Below are 17,020 nucleotides of genomic sequence, written 5' to 3' on the forward strand. Positions count from 1 at the left end.
AAATAAGATATGTGCAATGTGCATTAGAATTCCTCCATGTTTTTTCCCCAAACTGTAGTCTGGCCCACCAGTAGTCTGGAGGCCCTCTGCTTCAAAAAATTGAGGACCCCTGCTTTTGACCCTTTATTTTGTTCAACTAATTTTTAATCAGTAAAAGGTTTTGTCATGCCTGCTCTGAGGGAACAAGGTAGGGTATGTAGTCCTGTCATTTTACTATCTTCTCAATATTTTAAAGTACATTAATATGAGAGTCATGAAGAGGTGTACAGAGCCCCCCCCCCCCCGGCTTAGTTAAATTTGGACATATTTACTTTTGAGTTGTTAATTTGCCATTTAAAACTAGAATGTCATCACTTATTGAGTTTTTACAGCTGTTTGATTTAATCTACTCCCGAGGGGAAAGTGTTTTAGGCATACATAACTGCAGCATGTTCTGCAGTAGAAAAACTAGAAAGAAAAAAAAATCTCTATCCTCCCTATAACCTAGTAGTACTTTCACTCATGTCATTCACTTGTTTGGCCATCTTTCTGCTTGTTTTTCTGAGTATGATTTAGATATTATTATTGATTACCGTTATATGTTACTTTCACCATTCTTATCAACGGTAAATAGTGTCACAGGACAGTTGTTACAAAATGAAGCCCACACTGACCAGAGAGGGAAGTATTCTCAGTCCAATCAACCCTAAGGATTGCGGAAGCACCAAAGGAATCATGAGAAAATAAAATTTCATGTGAGAACCATCTAGAATATGCCAGACTGCGCATGTATGTGGTATATACAGGAAAGGGGAGGGAAGAAAAAACACAGATAAATCTGGAACAGTGGGGCTACGTAGCAAAGCTTCCTGTTCAAAGCGCTAGCAAGAGCCACATTTTGCAAGGACAAAATTTGTGCTGTACAATGGATGAGGATAAAGAAGAAGGTAGGAAGTGGTGGAAGAAAAGACTAGACAGCAGGAAACAGATGAGATATGGAGGGGAGGAATTGCAGGGATTGTGAAACAGAAAACATCAAAAAGGAGGTTCCCACTCCTGAAGAATCAATTGACTGAGAATGTTATGTAGCCTCTTAGCTAAAAAGAGAAATGGAAAAGAGAGGTGAGGGTAAAATGTGATGTCCCAGAGAAGGGCATAGATAGATAGAACTCTGAACAAGGACCCTCCATTCTTCAGCAACTTGTTGCAGGTCCCACATTCAGTAGCTGTAGCCTATTGTTTGTATTTGTGTGTCACTCTTTTCATTTCATTTTATTGTTATTTTGCTATGACCTGTACTTTTGTTTTGGTCTCCTTTGGGCTAGACTTCCACTTTTTGCTAGAAACGTTTTTGACATGTCTCACAGTGCTAACCACTAACATCCTCTCAAATTCGTTGGTATCTTTCCTAATCTGTCTTGGCCGTCTTATCTACAACTCTTTTATTATGTTTAACTCTGTGTATCCTGAAGAACAGATCCCTTCCTAGCCAAGTCTCTTTCAACGTATCTTTAGCTATATTGCCTTTATTTTATAATTTATCACTTGTGAGATTTAAATGTAATTGTTCTGGACCTTTTCAGGAACATTCCACTTCGTGAATTTCATTGCATGGTGGTCATTGTTCTTCAGCAGTTCAAAACCATTTATGTTCTGTACTATACACAGAATGTACAGAATGATTTGTATTAAATGTTGCCTTCCCTGCAGTTGGTTCATTTCTTAATTTAAAATACAGTGTCTTTTAACATTAAGAAATATTGTCTCTTTGCTGAGCAGTCATTTGGATTATAGACGAAACCACCAGTATAATAACTATCTGACAGATTATTTGCCCTTTCAAGGTGATATTTAGTTTTGGCTGAATCATGGAATATACTACTTATGCCTGGTATCTTTATCTTCTATTGATAATCTTCACTCTGACACTGCCATCAGGCATTTAGGGAATGATGACAGGCAGATTGCTGGGGATGGTATGAGTGGGATTGGGCGTGGGGGAATGGGGTGTGTCTTTTTTAAATGTAGTTTTAATTGTATTTTAATATTTTTATGTTCCATGACACAAAAGATTTAATTATTTTACACACACATATATTTGTGTGTGTGTATTTGTGTACATTTACTCCGTTTTTAATTGTTTTGTGTCATGTTTGCTGTTATCTGCCTTGAAATCCTATATCAGGGGACAGGCAGGATGAAAATAAAGTATATTAATAAGTAAATATATGAGGAGGTTTCCTTTTAGGTTTTTGGCTCCATCTGCCCCATGTATAGTATTGCTACCATCACACATAGTATGCCCTTTCCTGTTTTATTTGCTCCATATATCTGGGTATAAATGTATGCCATAAATTCTCATTGTTCCTTACACAGTTTCTGATAAGCCGTGTTGTGTGCATTCTTTCAGAAATACCAAACAGTTTTAGTTGAATCACTGGGCGCTAGTTTCATATCATATCACAATAGGTAGTAACATTATTCAAACAAAATGCTACCCCATTAACTATGTCAAAAGGTGATCAAAATATTCAAGGATTTCTGTTCCTTTGACCTCTCCTCTATGATTACTGGAATTTGTGGAAATTGGCATATGTTGGAATGTTATTATCAGTGGGTTTGGTTAGTCTGATGATTTGACAGTGTTTTCAGGTGATTTTCTAAGTGCAGGTGTTGGAATGCAGTTCCTAGCACTACTGACGATTGACTCTGCTGGCTAGGACTCATGGGAGTGGTATTTCATTGACATCTGGAGAGCCATCTGTCCCATCTATTAGTGAGAGAATAAGATAGAAAATGACATGGAAAGGGTGTTTTGTAATGAGAAATGGATTTAATGTTGGGAGTATTTCCTTTGCATAGGAGAATGTTACCTTTTCAGAGTTTTAAGTATAATTGTGGGGATATCTTGTCTTACTGCTATTTTTTGTAGTGAGCCTTTATGTCTGATCACTGGCTCTTCTGTCATTTTTCTGCAGCATTTGTGGAACGGTCTTGCCGAAGGACTGAGTAACTCATAAGGAACATTGTGTTTAATATTCAGTTAAAATAGGAATAAAATGTTCTCATAATTAAATTCTACAGTTGCTTTTATCCAAAGGTGACAGCGTCAGTAATATTTACAAAATAATTTACCGTTGTGTTCAGTTTCCTTGATTCCAAGGCTAGTTTGCCTTCTTTGGGGTAACCTCATTGAGATTATGTTGAAATAAATGCAGATAATTTCATAAATTGCTCTGGTTTGATTTGAGGATAGATTTGTATTTATGGGTGATGGTGTCTTTAATTTATTTCCTCATTACCGTGCATGGGTTTTTTTTGTGTGTGTGTGCTTTAAAAGTTATTGTGGTAATCGGCCCTTGGATATTTACGACTCCGTATCTCATTCTCAACATGTGTCTTCCCATAGTGCAAAAGAATCTCACTTTGTCTGCACATTGTGGCTTTGTTCTTTTCTTTTCTTTTTTTTAAAGAACCCATTGTATAATTGCAAGGTATTACGATGTGATGGTGTGGTTGATGTGGTAGAAGTCAAATGGTATTCTTAGTTAAGCTGTACCTATTCTTTTCTATCCTGCCATTCTGAAATTTCACTTACCTCTTTATAGCTAATGAGAGGTTTTGTCTCAGCTGGTGACGAAAAGATTAAGGCATTCATTGATAATACGTGGGTCTTGAATACTAAATGTAACTACACAGTTTTGTTCATTGCAATCTGATTGGCAATCCAACATGCTTCCAGTATTCCAGAGAATGCTTATTATTTACATTATTTAGAATTATTTATTATTTATCCATTGCTTGCAAAGCAGTGTGGTTGGGAAGGACCTAATACCTAATACCTAACCAGCCTTTTGATTAAAGTCTTGAGATTTCCATGTAGTGTCTTTACATCAGCTTTTGACTTTCGTTAGACTTGTTAGGACATGTAGAGCACCATATTCATCGCCATATCCGTGGTGGCTTCAACCTGTGTCAAATTATCACTACAGTCATGAATTTAATGAACTGGTTATAGGTTATTACTCCACTTAATTTTGAAAAGACCTGGACACATATTGACAGCTACAGATATAGACTAAATATCCCGTATTAGAAATGCTTGGGATCAGAAGTGTTTTGGAGTTTAGAATTTGTGTATTTGTATATATGTATAAAATGTTTTATTTTGAGGAATGCTGGTGTGCCATTACAAAAGTTGGGTCAGGCAGGAGACTCCTCCTTTGGAGGCTTTTAAACATCTGTCGAGGGTGCTTTGAATGCAGTTTTCCTGCTTCTTGGCATGAAGATGGACTGGATGATCCAAGAGGTCTTTTCCAACTCTATGATTCTGTGAAGATGGGGCCTGAATCTAAACAAAATCCATTGAGATTTCAGATACACTTTTTGCACATAGCTTGAAGATACTTTAATACACAACTAGAGTATATACCTGATGTTTCCTAATTATATTTATTAGAAATACTCATTATTAGGTTTACAGTTTTAAAGATAGTTGAATTAGAGAAGTGAGGAAAAATGTCAAAAAAAAACATTTTAAACTTCACAGTTGTTAATTTTTCATTGTTTCTGAAAACTTCTGGAATAGTAAACACATAATAGACCATAAGAAGAACATGGACACTGCTAGCACTTGTTTCACTGGGCCACTGCTTCATTGATTGTAGTACAGAACGCAGGAAGGGAAGATTTTGGGGCACTCCTTTACTGCAATTGGGATTGATGTCGAGCTCCCTCTTCCTCCATTCTGGCTGGGCTGGGCTGGGCTGACAGAGTAAACTTCTTACCTCACAATGGCTGCCAGCCTGCCATCATGAGATTTGAGATATCATGGGAGGAATGGGAGCTCACTAAAAGCCTTCTTTTTGTGAGGGGATTCCTGCCTGACCCAGTTTTTGTGATGGGGCCTCTGTACCCTGAAAGGGATTGATTTTGTAGTTTACCAGTAAATCCCACCAGCATTTCAATTTGAACAATGTAGGACATATGTATCAAATTTGGTCCAGATCAAGCTGTAGAGAAGTCTTTGAGGCACATACATACGCATTAATATTTATAGAAGAAAAGCTATAGATAGTTTGAATATTTTTGCGTATGAGCAAAAGTTTGGGTATGATGAACCATCATGAAGCAAAAGTGTCCCTATCTCAGTCACGCATGTGGACAGTTTTGAATTTTAGAATTGCAGATAAGAGATACTCAACCTGTATCTGTATACTTCAAGGCTGGGAATCTGGCAAGCCATGGGCTGTATGTAGTGCTGTAGGGGACTTGTAGGACCCTTAGAGCTTTATCCCTCCTCCTCCTTTTTCAGGCTCCACCCTCACTTTTGGTGAGTGATTTTTTAAAATTCAAAATGCAACTGGAGAGAAAGAGCTACAACAAAAATGCCAGGTCCAACAATCAGGAGTGAATGAATATCGTCTTTGCTTGCTTAAAATTATTGCCATGGTGGCGTTGTGTAGTCCTCTGAGGTCTTCCAGGAACAGAAAATGGCCCTCCTTACTTTAGAACATGTCCACATCTACTGTTCAGTTTGAACCTGCTGTTTACTACAAGCAACTGGCAGGTAACATGACCAATCGAAGCAACAACTAGGCATTTAAGGAGAGCCTGATTTTCTGTTAGCAGCTAGGATCATACTATTATTTTTTAAAGAACTATTATGTGGTATATAAAGGGAGAAATGCCTTCCAGCTCTCTTCTTGTTTACACATGCTTCCTGGCCTGAAGACAGTTCCGGTTTGCCACAAACACTCATCCAAGTTGCTGTTGCCTCAGATTAAATGAAAGTTAGAGTCATTAAGAAACTGAGTAGTGCCCGAGATAGCACTCGAGACAACAATATTTTTAAAACAGCATATTTCTGCTGCTTCCAGAACAGAAAGTGCCTAAGGAAGACAAAGAAATAGATACGAAAACGGGGGTGTATTTTAGTGATTGGTAGTGGTCCCGTCAATAACAAAAGAGGTCTTGGATTAGCAGTGAAGTACAGGTGACCAAGCACTCTATTGAATGAGCATGGTACTGTAGATAAAACACACCTATTGGCTTAACAAGATGACCCACATTAAAGCTTTCCAAACTGAAGCTGAAGAACAGATGTAACTGGGAATTGATAATGTCTGAGTTAATGTGGAGCTTTGAAAAGGAAACCTAAAGTCAGCAATAGTAAAATACTTTGAATTCTAGGCAGTGAATTGAAAGTTGAAGGTACTCAGGTGCATTGAATCTTTCTGAATTTCAGTTGTGATGCTCAACCTTTTTACTGCAGTATGTTTGAAAAGCAATATCAGTCTTTGCCATGTTCAGGCTTTTCATCCTCTTTTTATATGGATTTATTTGTTCTTAATCTCTTTGGGTAAAGAGACAAGGTAGCTTTCTCTGCTCTGTATCAGAAATACCAACTATACTTTATCTTCAGAGCAAAACTAAAATAGTCATTTTGGAGAGGTATGTACTGGAAGAAAGGGTGTAGTCATGTGGCTCTGACAAACTGCAGATGTACATACTCCTTTCTCAACAGCCTTCTCCAGGATTATGCAGTGCGCATATCTCCTACTTGATGGTATATAGATTAATTCTGTTTTGTGCAGGAGGAAGACTGCTAACATCAGTAAAGTGGACCTAAATCTGCTTTCTTGGCCATCTAATGCTAACACCCTTTCATTAGGACTTTTCATCACTACATGGTTGCTCCAAAGCAACTGAAAAATCAAATATGGGTAGCTTTGTTTGTAGCAGCTGCTATCAAGTGGTAATTTGAGCAAAATCAGGGATTTTCAAACCTCAAGAGGTAGTTATACTAGAAATGAAAGTGTTTAAGTATTGAGAGTATGCCTGTTTTGTGCTCTAGTAAATGGGCAGAGGAAGAAACTATGTGTGTACAGAAAACACAAAGACTTTGATATTATTTCTCTTCTTAAAGGAATTGCTTTCAGGCTCTGCAGTACTTTTAGATTTTGAACTGATGTTGCAGTTCTTCCACTTGCCAAATCCGGCATCGTGCAGGCTTTCTCAGATAAATAAGAGGTCAGAAAGATACCTCTAAACACTGGCTTGTGGGGAGTAGGCCTTGATTAAAATAAGTCCTCTTTTTATAAACATTTGCTCAGATTAAACATACAGAGGCAGCCATGCATTTCTCTAGTCCAGTGTTTTTCATACTTTCTGTCCTGAAGGGATCATTTGCAGTGATTTGTCTGCAACAGAATCTCTCTGCATTGCAGAGATTTCTACGATGAATTGTGATGTTCTCTGGTGTTCTCAGTTCACATGGGGTACCAACCAAGCTGTTTGTCATAATTGTTGCCCTGTGTGAACAGAGAATTTGCACCAGATTTTCCAAGTTGTGGTGTGTATGTATATATTTGTTATGCATCACTTTACATGTTACAACGGCTGTGAGGGTGGAAAAAGACTGCAACAGATAAAAGGTCACCAATTGTCATTACATCCATGCATTGGAATAGAACTTCTTTCTGTGAAGATTGTCAATCCCCACATACGCACAAGCGTCTTCCAAGCAAACTAAAAACAATGAAAAACTCTCCCTTTGGAAGATAGTCATACTTGTTCATGAGTGATTGCCTGCGATATTGATTTAGAGCACACTAAATGCTAATTTAAAATCTAGGTATGGAACCTAGTAGATTTCATGATACTCTAATCTACGGATGGCCTCTGTCCATAGGCAAAGACAACCAGCAGGAATACTTTATTTAACAGAACCAAAACACCCCCCTGCCCCTACAAAGGTTGGTAGTTACTGGCGGAACTATTTATTTATGAAAGGATGATGTCCACATAGTTTGTTCTGTTCTAAATATTTGAGAACAAAGAACAGTGCAAAGCTTGGGGTCCTAGAGGCATAATCTGCTTTAATGTTCTGTGGAGGTTTCCTTTTCAAAATAATATAGAACCTGTAACTAGTCCAAAATGTGGCAGCTAGCTGTTAATCAATGCTAGCATGTGGAAGACAATGCTTCATATTGCAAGTGCTTTGTTGGCTGCCACTTTATTTCCGGAATAAATTTATGGTATTGTGTTTGGCTTTAAAAATGCCTTGGCTTGGTATTTGAAGGTTTCTCTTCTTCCAGAGTTACCTCTTCATACAAAAGACTTAGTAATAAGACCTCTTTTTCTTGTACCTTCTCTTGGTGGTCTAATGACCTTGCAGGGATAGAGGAAGACTTGCCAGTGAAACTGATCATGCTATTTTATTTTATTTCAGACATATTCACCTTACATATTCAGAAACATAACAAGGTAGTTACAATAAAAGACTAAACTGATACGCAGCAGTATCTTCTTTTTTTGGATCAGTTGCAAAGCATAAAATACACTTTGCAAGTTTTGGAAGTTTTACTGATTTCTTCAACAGGAAAATGTGTTAAAAATCATATAGGATAAAAATGATGGCAACGTTAGATTCACAGATCTACATTCTGCCTGAAGTATTCTCAAGTTAAATTGGTATTGAGAAATTTCAGTGCAGCCAGAGGCTACTGTCCTTATTAGCCACATGAGGACTGTAGTTGTTGTCATTACTGTTATTATGCAAGTATGAGTAGATCAAGAGGTACCGCTTCTGCAGGAAGATAACGGTGTTCCATGCAGTCATGCTGGCCACATGACCTTGGAGACGTCAACAGATAATGCCAGTTCTTTGGCTTAGAAATTGAGATGAGCACCACCCCCAAAGTCAGATACAACTAGACCTAATGTCAGGGGAAACCTTTACCTTATTTATTTATTTATACCCTGCTTTATTTCTTTTGCAGGAGACTCAAAGCAGCTTGACATAAAAACATTAACATAAAATTTAAAATATACAAATAAGCAAACATTAAAACAGAATTAAATATAAATGGTATTAAAAATTTCCAGTTAAAAAACATTAAAACATATTCAGAGTTAAAAACAAAGCATCCCCTGAATTGATCTTAAAAACCCAGAGCAATAAAAGACAGGTAATAACATTCCCACTCCCATAGGAACAGAAAAGTGACTTCCGCTGTGATCCAGATCTCCCTGCTCTTCTCAAAACTAGCTATTTGTTTCTTAGGAAGAGAACTTCGAATTTTTCAAGGAGTCTCTGGACTATTATATCTGGGAAAATGTTTTAAGTGCTGCATAGATATAACATCAAATTCTAGTCTCAAATTTTTCACATAACGGATTTTACTTCTGTTGAAGATAGAATACCTCAAGAGTTGCATCAGTCTTTTGGTTTCCCTTTATTTGGAATTTGTCTGTAAATGTAGTATATTGAAATCCAGGAAAAATATTAATGGGCAACTGTGTTGGTCATGAAGCAATAAGCAATAAAATACAAACTGTACAAGCAGCAATTTTGGAGCCAGCCCCAAAGCACAGTCTTGAGCTTCATATCCTTGGCATTGTTGGAATGAAGTAAAACTTTTAGATTGGTTGTGAAGAAGGGGAGAGTTGGTTAAACGTTAAAAAAGATACTTTGAAACTAAAATAACAATCGCAGGAAGTCATAGATGATACATCTTGGGAAGAAGCAGAACTCTTGATGGATCTCTTTTATGTGACAACTAAAATCTTTTCTTTTTATTTGCAGGCCGTGTGTATTATTTCAATCACATTACAAATGCCAGCCAATGGGAGCGCCCCACTGGGAACAGCAAGAATGGGCAAGGGGAACCTACGAAAGTGCGATGCTCACACCTCTTGGTGAAACATAACCAATCTAGGAGGCCCTCATCATGGAGGGAGGATAAGATCACCCGGAGCAAGGAGGAGGCCCTGGAGCTAATTAATGGCAAGTAAAAGCAAAGGAAAGCGAGCTCAATACACAGTTGCTCTTCTTTCCATTCCAGGGAAGCTAGCAGTCTATGCAGTGGTTTCCTTTTGTACTTTTGAGGGAACCCAGCAGCCAGTAGACAAGTGGGACTGACTGTCTCACATTTCATCCCTCTTTTGTCTGCGTATTTCCAGTTACCTTTTGGAGCGATCTTTCCCCTCCCTCCAGAAATCAAGTATGCATAGCGCTATGCAGATTCCAGTATGTTACCAGAAAGCTCAGATTTCTGAGAATTTTGTGTCCTTCTGTTTAAACATCTCTTGAGATTAGGATTACGGAGATGTGTTTGGAAATGAACAATGTCTGTTAAGGTGTGTCCTTTTCAAGGTCTCCAAGGCTCTCTGTTCATTCTTCCCCTATTCATGCCTGGACCATAATGACTTCCCCATCTCACCCATCTTTTAACTAATGTTGAATGTTAACTCAAAAATGCATTGTTCTGTATGCTGATTAAAATTTTGCAAAGCCAGTATGCATACCATGTAAAGTGGAGCACCATGAGTTCTTTTTATCTAAAACATAAACATGGCAGTGATTATGGTCTTCCAGATGTTTTGGATTTCCAAGTCCCAGCAGTTTCAGTCACTTTGGCCAATGGTCAGATTATGGAAATTGAAGTCCAAAATACCTGCAGAACATAACTTGGGAATCACTGGCCCAGGAAGCTGACATTACATTAGTTACAGTGTAAGGCCTGTTTCACATACGAACCAGATGAAGTGGTGAAATCTGCTCCAGTACAATAATATGTCATACTGCAAATCGAAAGTATTTCAAAGGCCAAGTTCCCTTCTGCTCTTCCAATGAAAGCATTGGGGCGCATTCTTCTGCATATTGGAGGGTGAACCAAGTCGAATGCACTTTTCCGTAGCAATCCATGGCATTTTTTAAATGTCCAGAAGATTTTTTGCAGGAGTTTTCAATCAGTGCAGCCTCCACCTGAGATGAAGTGTTACTGTGCAAGTGTTATTGACCATTTCATCTGCTGTTGATATGATCTCTTCCTAAAAACATTTGCCTAAGATGTCCAAGTAATAAAGAAGTCTTACCTGAACGGTAATTACCTGTTAGAAAATGCTGTCCAGCTCACATTATTTAGGATATTCAGTATAAAATTTCTGGCATGTACCACACAGTAAAACATGTTCTCACCTCTTGCTTCACACACAGATAATACTTAAAATTTTAGTCATTCACTCACTTCAGTTAAATTTACTCCCTCTAGTGCTGTAGTAGAGTATTTCAGTGTGGTTGGGATCAAGTAAAATAGGTCAGAGGTAAGTGGAAACAGCTCTCCCAGCAAGATAAAGATATCACTTCGATAGTGGAAGTAGTGCTGCTATTTCATATTGTCAGCCCTATTCTAGAATGTGTAGGATGTCACAAAAGGACATCTGTTGCCAAGGATGCCAACTTTCTTTTCTAGGCTTCAGTTCCGCAAACAAGTTGAGAGAACCCACAGCATGCTAGTATCATGAATGGCCTTGAGCTGAAGTTTTTGAGAGTGGTCTGTTATGTAGCACACCCACTTTGGAGGAAGTCTCAAATACCTGCTAAATTATTTGGCTACTCAACTATCAGTTGCTACAACTTCCAGATTGTTTCTGTCATCTCATATTCACCTTTAGCACTTTATTTTGTAATGCAATCCTAAGGGCATACTTTGTATTTTCTTTGTAAAAATGTTTGTTTTTATACTGAAAATAAAATTTGTATTTTAAGTCAAACCCAATTCTTGTTAACACATTTTCCTTTATGTTCAATATTTATTTTGTGGTTGAAGAGAGACAAGAGGGCATCATAACTGATGGAATAAATCGTCACTGGCTTGGGGTATCTCTAAGATACATAAGGGCTGTTGCCATGCATATGTACTCAACCATTCTCAGCTTCAGATCTCTGATTAAGCTCATTAAAATTATAAATGTGTTCTGGAAACACTATAAATTCCTGACTTCTAGTCAACAGGGCTAAAGTTCAACCCCCGGATGGGCTGGAGAAATCCACAGTACCAGTATTAGAATCTTAGCCTCTATGTTTTTATAGCATACATGGTAACTTTTCTTAGAGGACAGATACATTCTGTATAACTTGATAGTGTAATAGGTGAATGGAAACTGCAGGGGGCTTTTATAAAAGAGAAGAACGTATTTATAACCATCTTAGAATGCTCAGTCCATATTCTTTCTCGGAGCCCCAGTCACGGCAACAGTGGTGTTTTGTTCTCTTTGAGGTGAGAGGCTTGGGTTCCTTATCCTAGGCCTTTCCAGCATGACCTCTAGAAACAGTAGGATCTTCTTATGCTCTTTGAATCAATCCCATGACTTGCGTGTGAGAAAGCAGCTTGCCAAGGGACAGGCACTTCCATATGGTTCTCTCTCAACATTATCATGTTACGGGACAACATAATTGACTTGATTGAAGTTAGAGGGAAAATGTGCCTTTCATGGAATAGCTTGTATTTTTGGTGTTGTCATCAGATGATGGGGAGTTTTCTTTTTATTTGGAATCAGAGCTTATGGGTTAGCGAAGGAATGAAGCTGCTTGCCATTACAGTTAGCGCTCTCTCTCTCCCTGTTGCTCATTTAGTGACAAATGCAAAATCTATGTGTCTTGGGCTCTTCCTATGTTGTATCTCATTTTCTTCTCCCCAATATTATAAGTTAATACCTCCTTTTAAGTGACAAGACATTGCCATCAGTCTTTATTTAGACTGTATAATGACTTGGTTGCTGTGCGTTTTTTCGGTCTGTATGGCCATGTTCCAGTAGCATTTTCTCCTGATGTTTTGCCTACATCTGTGACAAGCTTCCTCAGAGGTTTTTTGGAAATAAGACAGTTGGAGTGTATATGTATCTGTGGAATGTCCAGGGTGGGAAATAACTCTGCCTGTTTGATGCAAGGGTGAATTTTGCAATTAGCAAGCTTGATTAGCACTGAGTGGCCTTTCAGCTGTACAGTCCTGGCTGTTATGCCTGGAGGCATCCTCTGTTTGGGAGGTGTTAACTGGCCCTTGATTGCTAGCTGCCTGGAGTTCTCCTGTTGGTGAGTGGTGTTCTTTATTTACTGTCTTGACTCTGGTGTTTTTTAAATACTGGTAGCCAGATTTTGTTCAATTTCATTGTTTTTTTTTGTTTTTCTGTTGAAATTGTCCACATGCTTGTGGATTTTAATGGCTTCTCTGTGTAGTCTGACATGATGGTTTTCAGAGTGGTCCAGCATTTCTGTGTTCTCAAATAATATTATGTGTCCATGTTGGCTTGTCAAGTGCTCTGCTATAGCTGATGTCTCTGGTTGAGTTAGTCTGCAGTGCATGTCATGTTCCTTGATCCTGAGAAAGGCAACACTTCCCCCCAATAACAGACCAAGTAAAAAGAAAGACAAGCCATCAAAGACCTCAGCTCAGATCCAGAAATCATCATTCTTCCAGCAGAGGGGAATGTCACGGTAAAACATGAAAACAGAGCAATATAAAGAAAAAAAAACAGACAACTCCTGGATCCCATAACATACAAGAAACTAAAACAGCATCCAACCAACAAAATCACCAGTTTTTCTGTTTTGGACGCATATTATTATTTGAGAACATGAAATGCTGGACCACTCTGAAAACCAACATGTCAGACTACTCAAAGAAGCCATCGAAATCCACAAGCATGTGGACAATTTCAACAGAAAAGAAGAAACCATGAAAATGAACAAAATCTGACTACCAGTTTTAAAAAACACCAGAATTAAGACAGTAAATAAACAACACCACTCAGCAACAGGAAAACTCCAGGCAGCAAGCAATCAAGGGCCAGTTAACACCTCCCAAACAGAGGGTGTCTCCAAGCACAACAGCCAGGAGTGTACAGCTATTTATTTATTGTATCAGGAGCGAACCAAAGGTACAGTTGTAATGTATTTAAAAAACACAAGTTTTTAAAAAAACTTGGCATTATATTAAATGTCCTTTGACCAGTAGCTGGCCACTTGGAGTGCCTCTGGTGTTGCTATAAGAAGGTCTTCCATTGTGCCAGTGGCAGAGCCCAGACTGCATTAAAGCAGATGGTCTGTGGGTTGCTCTTCTCCACGTTTGCATATTGTGGACTCTACTTTGTGGCTGTACCAGTGAAAGGATACTCAGTGCTAGTCAAGCTTGCTAATTGCAACATTCACACTTGCTTCAAACAGACAGAATTCTTTCCCACCCTGGACATTCCACAGATATATATATACACACTACAACTGCCTCATTTCCAACAGACCTCTGAACATACCTCTGAGGAAGCTTGCCATAGATGTATGCGAAACATCAGGAGAAAATGCTGCTGGAACATAGTCATACAGCCCGAAAAACTCACAGCAATCCATTGATTCTTGCCATGAAAACCTTCGACAACACAATGGGTAATGACTTAGGTCTTTGCTCCATGGGATTCTTTTCAGATAAACATCTTCTTGAGAAGTTTTCCTTCACAGGTCTTTTAAAAAATGAACAAACTTATTTTATTTATTAATATTACCATACAGAAGTATTAACAAAATTTTGGGATTTGGCAAATGTTTCAGAGCCAGAGTAAATTATGCCCTAAAATTTCTGCATTGCTTTTGAAAGCGTAAATTTAATTTGGGTTTACTAAGTAGAAGTTTATATATGGTTCTGATTCTGAGATGGACATTTATGATGCATTTTCATCTTGATAAATGCAGCTATTTTTAAAAGGACATGCATATTTATTATGTAAGGAGGTATATTCATATTCCTTCCCACCAGGACTCCACAAAATGTGCTTTTCAAGTTACTGATGACCGTCATATCTTTCAGTCTGCTTAATGCACTTTGATTTTTCTGCTGCGTCTCAGACGCTCAGTGTGACAACCAAGGTAAGATCCTGTCAACCCTCCAAGTGGGGCTTCCAGAAACTAATCACAATTTGTGAAATCAGATTTGTCCAGTCCGTTGCAAAAATGCATTGTGGTGGCTTCATTTAATTTTCTCAGAAATTGTGACTTACATCTTCTCACACTTGTGACATTTCTTAGACAAACCACATATAAGGGCAGGAAAGATAATCACCAATATTTCATTTGTCTTCAGACTTGCACTGCACACATGTTCTTTGTGTTTTTTGGAGTGTGCATAGATCACTGCATTTTCCCCCCATAGAGGCTTGGTAGCCTTTAAATTGAGGCCTTTTATAACCCTGCAGACACATAAATAAGAGCGGAAATGGAGTCCAGTAAAGAAAGACGGGAAAGACTTTCTCTAATTCTTCAGTATAAAATAGAGTTAACCTTTCATTGTTTTGAACCTGTGCATAGGTATGAAGGAGATGGAAAGAGGGAGAGAATACCTTTTCATGTGATATCAGAGCAGATTCATTTGCCACAGTAAAGCAATAAAGTTTGAAATACTGTTTGTCTGGCCTTCTGTATAAAAACAGCAGATCAGATTCTGTATTTAACATAGTTTCCCTTTCTCATTAATTAGCAGTACAGCTGGCAAAATATGGTGTAGTTAGTGCTTTGCCATTAAGCTATTGTCATATGAATTTTTTTATTAAGAAATGCTGACATTGCACCATTTTTGGAAATGTGGCCCTGTTGTTCATTCGTTCAGTCACTTCTGACTTTTCGTGACCTCATGGACCAGCCCACGCCAGAGCTCCCTGTCGGCTGTCACCACCCCCAGCTCCTTAAGAGTCAAGCTAGTCATTTCAAGGATACATCCATTCATCTTACCCTTGGTCGGCCCCTCTTTCTTTTTCCTTCCATTTTCCCCAGCATCATTGTCTTCTCTAAGCTTTCCTGTGGTGTGGCCCTAGATAAAGACTTTTGTTATTCTATATTTGGGGTGACTTGGGCCCACCTAGATGAACTTGAATGTTAGGAATGTACTTGCTTGGCTACTAGAGTCATAAAAACTTACTTGCCTTTCCCTCAACATCTAAATCTGCCTTATACTGAATCATTAATCTAGCTTGTTTAGCATTGTCTACTCTGGGAATTGAGAATAATGTGGTCCTCCAGATGTTGTGGGACTGCATTCTCAGAATTCCTACTCCGCATGACCAGTGGTGAGTGTTTCAAGTTGCAGTCTTCATGATTTAACTTGCTGTAGGGTGTTGAGGCCCAGATCTTAATCAGCTTTTGCTCTCTGTCATTCTTTCACAGGAGATGCCAGGGAACACTATGGATTCCCTTTCTAATCTGCAGTTCCCCCATCTAATAAATATTCTAAACTTCTTATGAGAAGGCAATGCACTCCTCCCTCCAGTCTATAGTATACAATATTGACATTTGTGTCAGAGAAGAGAAAGTGTAGCTCACAGATGGCATGTGTCTTCAGACCATTTCTGTGGCCGGGCAGAGTCCAAAGATTTTTGAACAAATTCTATAAATAGGTAAATGTTTCCCTTGACATTAAACCTAGTCGTGTCTGACTCTGGGGTGGTGGTGCTCATCTCCATTTCTAAACCGAAGCATTGTCCATAGACGCCACCAAGGTTGTGTGACCAGCATGACTGCATGGAACCCCGTTACCTTCCAGCTGAAGTGGTACCTATTGATCTACTCACATTTGTATGTTTTTGAACTGCTAGGTTGTCTGAAGCTGGACCTAACAGCAGGAGCTCACCCTGCTCCCTGGATTCGAACTGCCAACCTTTCAGTCAGCAAGTTCAGCAGTTCAGCGGTTTAACCCGCTGTGTTATCAGAGGGCCTTACAAATTCTATATTTTATCCCAAATAACTACAAAGGAAAGGGGAGACTAGGGGAAATGTTGCCATGTTTTAGCACTTTTGGACCTGATTGGGGCCTGCTTTCTAGCAAGAAGTGACCTGGAAGTTAACTTCCAAACTACTAGCCTAAAATGACATAAAGAAAGAAGAAGATGTGGCATAATTGTCTTCTATGTTTCTTTAGGGTATTTGGGATGGGGATTAGACTTTTTATTAGAGGTGCAGTCCTCTGAGTTCTGGGGAACCAATGCACTCCTTTAGTCCCCAGCAATTGGCCATGCCTGACACAGGAACAATAAATAAATAAATACATTTTACAATTAATCTGTCAATTGCATACCATTCACATATGCACAAATGCCTTTATGTAGTGGGATACATTGTATCTTGCTGCTCTGAGAATGAATCGTGGAAAAATTCTACTCGAACCCTAGGAAAAAATCTTGATGCATTTGACTGAATTATCAAAGTAGCAAAAACCAA

The 17,020-nt window shown here is 38.6% G+C and overlaps 1 protein-coding gene across 2 annotated transcripts in view; it reads left to right on the top strand.

Moving 5' to 3' along the window:
- The window catches only part of PIN1 (peptidylprolyl cis/trans isomerase, NIMA-interacting 1), a 39,555-nt gene that overhangs the window by 3,286 nt on the left and 19,249 nt on the right, over positions 1–17,020 (top strand). The window contains exons 1-2 of one of the 2 annotated variants that reach the window (XM_067463949.1): positions 833–926; positions 9,569–9,769. In XM_067463949.1, the coding sequence (XP_067320050.1) occupies positions 905–926; positions 9,569–9,769 (223 nt within the window). In that variant the 5' untranslated portion in view covers positions 833–904. Of the gene's footprint in view, positions 1–832; positions 927–9,568; positions 9,770–17,020 lie in introns of those variants that run through there. The other variant, XM_060763839.2, reaches the window with a different exon arrangement.

Source organism: Anolis sagrei, chromosome 2 (genome assembly GCF_037176765.1).
Source record: "Anolis sagrei isolate rAnoSag1 chromosome 2, rAnoSag1.mat, whole genome shotgun sequence".
NCBI lineage: Eukaryota > Metazoa > Chordata > Lepidosauria > Squamata > Dactyloidae > Anolis > Anolis sagrei.